At 37.9% G+C, this 5,507-nt stretch overlaps 1 protein-coding gene across 1 annotated transcript in view; it reads right to left on the bottom strand.

Moving 5' to 3' along the window:
• Positions 1 to 6: 6 nt before the first annotated feature.
• Positions 7 to 5,507, bottom strand: part of LOC137070633 (uncharacterized) — a 44,809-nt gene continuing 39,308 nt past the window's right edge. Inside the window, exons 2-5 of the mRNA XM_067437943.1 lie at positions 1,239 to 1,451; positions 927 to 1,062; positions 360 to 751; positions 7 to 154 (exon numbers count right to left, since the gene is read on the bottom strand). Coding sequence (XP_067294044.1) covers positions 34 to 154; positions 360 to 751; positions 927 to 1,062; positions 1,239 to 1,451 — 862 coding nt within the window. The 3' untranslated portion in view covers positions 7 to 33. The remainder of the gene's footprint in view (positions 155 to 359; positions 752 to 926; positions 1,063 to 1,238; positions 1,452 to 5,507) is intronic.

The raw sequence follows: 5,507 nt of genomic DNA on the forward strand, positions 1-5,507 counted from the left end.
GTGGTTAGGGTTATAGGACACTCTTCGAAAGCCTCAAATCTCTCCGTCAAGCACTGCAGCCCGATTTATGTTAAATTTGCAAATGCTTGTGTTTGCGATTTTTTCATTAAGTTCTTTTAGTATTTCGCTAATGGAGGCATCTTCTTTGGGGCGTCTAAAATGACAATAACAGAAAAAAAACCTTTTTAAAAAATGAAACATTTCAAAATCCCATCTTAAAAATTTGTAGTAAAAAGTCACCTACTTAAAACAGCTCCTATTTGTTAGCTAACTGACCATGATGTGAAAAAGACTCACTCCTCTGATGTCATCAAAAGTTCAGTAAAATGATCACTTTAAATTAAACATAATGCACTTACGTCTGGTCCTCCATACTGGCAATAATTCCCATGTACAATTCCTCATCTTCATCCTCATCTAAGGAGTCATTTATTAAGTTAATATAAGCCCCATAATCATTTTGCCAGCGCTTTGAGTTGGGGCTATTTGATTGTGACATTTCTTGTCGGCTGCTGGAAGAGGCTTGGGCATTTGATGGTTGTTCTTGTTCATCATTGGATATTTTCATGCCATGGGACTCTGTCATGGGTAGCTGCTCTATTGTGGTTTTGGTACTTCCTGAAATCAAGGTGGGATTCCCTGCCCTTTCTTTGTCTGACTTTGAGGAATGCCACTCATCATCTGAACCACCTCCCTCTACTGCCTCTTCCTCATAGTATTCTTCAGAATCTGAGGATTCTCCATTCACTGACTACAGAAACAAGTCAGTAGTGAAACTTCTGATCAGTGCTTTTGTGCACATTTGTGTGAAGTTAATGCCAAAACATAGGTCAAACTAAACTTTTAACCTTTTGGGAATACACTTAATTACAAAGTAAATTAAGTAAATGTATTTAAATTAATTCAGTTTAATGGGTTGTACTTACTTCAAGAGGCTCGGATGGTCTCAGATAAAGAGAAGCTCGTTTGAAAACCTTCTGAATCATATTGCCATCAAGCTTCTGGCCTTCATGGAATGTAGGAGCAACAAGTTTGTTTCCACAAGGCAAGAGGATTTCCAGACTGAAAGACAAAAAAAAAACAGGAGTAAAACTTTTATAATGTTTTATAAAATTTGATTAAACACTTGATTGTAAACACAACAGTTTTAGCATGAGATCAAGCTGGGCATTTTCAAACCTTAACTAACCTTAAAAAGTTGTAAACACCTGCATATGCACGATTACAAACCAACTTACCCCACACCACATGGAATTTTCCCTTTGAATGCCTCATGCATTTTATTCATGACTGTTCTGTAGTCCCAGGTTTTATCAAACTCAAAAGCACTAATTATATGGCCCTTTTCATACAACTTCTGCTTCGTCTTCTGCTTGACCACATTGTTTTCTCTGGGGTGTGTCAGAAGAATGATATCTTTATTATAAACCCGATGATACGGTGGTTTTGGCCTGGAAAAAAAAAAAGACAAAAATTGTTACATTTCATAAAAGTGCTATTAGTTGTAACCCCTCATTTTATATATCAGAAAACGTTAAGACCTGCCCCTAAACCTACCCAACAAACACACACACTGCCCCTAAACCTACCCAACACACACACACTGCCAGTATGATTTATTAGCTTTTGTACCCATGGGGACCTCAATTTAGGTCCCCACAGTGACACTTGTCCCCGTGAGTCTGTGTGCATTCAGAGTGAAGTCCCCACCAGGCTAGAAAAACATGTACACACACACACACACACACACACACACACACACGCACGCATAGATTTAAACTCTTAAGATTACACTCACAGACTCTACCTCACACACCTGTACTCAAACTCACACACTCAGACACTGATTAGTGTTTAGTGTAAACCACTACATACAGTATTAGTTTTTAAACTTGTCAGCATGGTTAATGGTTTTCTATGCTACGTTTCCATCAGAGGAGGAAGGGCCAACAAATCTGGAGGATATTTTAACATTTGCAACCGGATCGAATGTGGTGCCACCCATTGGTTTTTCTCCTAAGCCCTCTCTGGAATTTCTTCACAATGAAGGAAAATATCCAGTAGCCAACACCTGCATCAACTGCCTTCGACTCCCAATCCACAAAAGTTATGAAGACTTCAAAAACAACATGGACTTTGGGATCCAAAATACTCAAGGTTTTGGAATGGAGTAGAGGCATGAAACCATTTGTTCCTTGGTTTTGTTGAGCCAAAAGTGTACTGTTTATACTGCAGGTATGTGAAGACAATTTTGTGTTACTATAAGAATTTGGTTATGTTAGAGGCACACTGCCCTGTTAAATTTTATATCCAAGCCTCTGAACAGGCATGCACTTATTCTGTATTATTTAGCATTTTTAGTTCAGTAGATTACAAGTGAATAAAAACCTGTGAGAGTTAGCCTCGTTAAATTGTGTTTATTGTTGGCCTGTGCAATTTAGTTATTTGACTAAACACTTTAAGACAACAACACAACTTTTCATTTGCACAACTTAAATTTGCACTACTATGCACTTTAACCTTTGTAAGTGAAGATGCAAATGTATATTTTGTTAAAACAAATGTTACATGTCCTGAGGCTCTTGACATCTTTATTATGGTACAATAAGCATTTAATTAAATTAACATAATGAACATGACATTTTCCTTGTGTATTTTGAAAGTTTTAGTTTTTTTAAACTATTCAACATGGTGCCTAAGAGATTGCACTTGACTTTAAGGGACTTGCAAAAACAAATGTACAATTACTGTCTTGTTTCAAGAAAATGCACAAGAGCCAAAAAAAATGTCAATTCCGTGATTACCATCATCTTGCAAAGGATCAAACATCTGATGGATTTCATTCAGGGTAGTGTCGTTTACATGAAAAGTGTTTTCAGGAATTGCAACTTTGCTGAGCATATCTTCTGCCAAGTGTCCAGTGTCAACATTATTGAAGAGTCATTTGTGTCAAATACACTGTTCACTGCCATGTTATTCTGTCCAACACGACAAATCACTCCTCTGTACCACAATTGCAAAGGTGTCATGTGTCTTTCTGTAGATAAAGCGTGGTTATTCCACTGGTTAGTAAATTCCCTCGCAGCCCTTTGGATTCGTGGCATGTAAACATAATGTAAGCCAAACAGGTGCAGTTCAGACAGTGAATCAAGAATAAATTGATTCTCCATGAAACTGAACAAGTCTGAGTAGTAGTATGACACCACACGGTTAAGTTCACCCCAAAGCCTCTCTATCTGCTGATTGTGAACACTGCGTCCTGCTATAATACTTCCCCTGTTCAGTCCTCTTCTTCTCAGCATGAATCTTAAGGAAGTTAAGGAATTATTTATTTATTTTTTTTAAAGTCAGCTTCTTTTAAAGTCTTTTAAAGTCAGCTTCTAGTAGGTTCAACGCCGGAATGATTCTCGTTTTCAAAACTACAGCCAGGTTGGGAGAATGTGTTTAAGGCTAGACTAGTGATACATAATCAAAAAGTTTTTGTTTTTGAAAGAAGTTTCCTGCTCACCAAGCCTATTCCAACATAAAGCCAGTAAAACAGTAATATTACTCCAGTGTAAATCAGCGGTTTTCTCTCTCTCTCTGTGTGTGTGTGTGTGTGTGTGTGTGTGTGTGTGTGTGTGTGTGTGTGTGTATATATATATATATGTATATATATATATATATATATATATATATATATATATATATATATATATATATATATATATATATATGCTTACTATATAATCACAAAGAACAGCTAATTTACACTGGAGTAATATTACTGTTTTACTGGCTTTATGATCAGATAGGTACAGATACGAGAACAGATATTTTAAATTGTAAAAATAGTTCACAATATTATTGTTTTTGCTGTTTTTTGGAACAAATAAATTAACCTTAGTGGCATGAGACTTCAGTTTGAGAAGGCAATAGATTTTTCATAAATTGACTTTGAGGAAATATCCCTGCTGAGCATGTTCTGGCGTTATGTACCTCGCGGTTTAAGAAGTTTAAACAAACGTAAATGTTGTTCGGGGGTTAAACCTATTCTAACTGCACCAGTGTATTTAATGCATTTACCTTATTTGACATTATTAGCCTACTTTGTCTACAGACCGTTTAATAATCCATATTGTAATCTGTAAAGGTACAATAACATACAATAAGTTAGTTAATTGATTACATACCATACTTCATTAGGACCTCCGACACTGTAAATTCTGCGACGAATGGCTTGCCTACATCGAAAGCATCGTCTGACAGGGTCAATTTCCTGCAGAATTTGGCGGACCCTCCACCGCTGAATGCGGAATCCCCTTGAGTGAAGACTTCCCCTCACATATGTTTCACCAGCATTTGGAGTGTTCTCTAGAATTTGCCTAATGATTAAAGTCAGATTCTCATCTGGCAATGAGCTGTATTCATTTGATGGAATAGAAAGACGTTGCCTGTGACGGAATAAAGTTCGCCGGTCTATTCCAAACAGTAAAGATATTCCCTGCCAGTTATAACCCAAATGCAAGCAGTGGTTAATCTGATCTGTTGTCAAATCATACCGTGGGCGACCAACAGTGCCACTGAATTGTTGGCGGAACAATGCAATTGTCGGTGTCTTGTAGTATTTGGCTGTCAAACTGCTGCAGAATTAAATTGAGATTATTATATAATGACTCTAGAAAAATAATGCATTCTTCAGACCCCTGGCCTCCCGCACGAGTAACTACATTCGTAATTGAACGAACTGTCCATGCATGGTGCTCTAGTTCAGTAAAGTATGGGATTACAGGGTCAGTTTGTAAACATTCTTGGCACTGAAGGACACGCAAATTTTTTTTTAAAATTTCGTCAGAGTCAATAACACACGAGTGATCACATACGAAAAAGCCTATTGTAAAGAATATCAACAAATACTTCATTCTTTAAAAAAGTTTGGAAGGAGCCACAAATGGAGACTATTTAACCTAAAACTTCCGGTTGCAATGAAACGACTTCCGGTCACACTAAAATGTTTTTGCTCTCTCACGCGTGTGTTTCAAGGTGCAGCAGAACAGTACGTGGGCAATTACAGGTTATATGCAAGGACTCCCTGTAACCGCGTGTGTTTCATATGTGCCCAAATATATGTTAGTCTGCGCAGTGTATGCGCAAGTGTTTCAGTGTGTGTACGCAAGTTTTTCAGTGTGAGCACAAGTTTTTCAGTGTGTATGCGCAAGTGTTTCAGTGTGTGAGCGCAAGTGTTTCAGTGTGTGTGCGCAAGTATTTCAGTATGTGCGCAAGTATTTCAGTGTGTGTGCGCAAGTGTTTCAGTGTGTGTGCGTAAGTGTTTCAGTGTGTGTGCGCAAGTATTTCAGTGTGTGCGCGCAAGTGTTTCAGTGTGTGTGCGCAAGTATTTCAGTGTGTGTGTGTGTAAGTATTTCAGTGTGTGTGTGTGTGTGAGCGCAAGTGTTTTAATGCACGCGCGAGTATTTCAGTGTGCGCGCAAGTGTTTCAATGTGTTTAGTCCCATTCGGCCTCGCATACAC

Source organism: Pseudorasbora parva, chromosome 3, assembly GCF_024679245.1.
Source record: "Pseudorasbora parva isolate DD20220531a chromosome 3, ASM2467924v1, whole genome shotgun sequence".
NCBI lineage: Eukaryota > Metazoa > Chordata > Actinopteri > Cypriniformes > Gobionidae > Pseudorasbora > Pseudorasbora parva.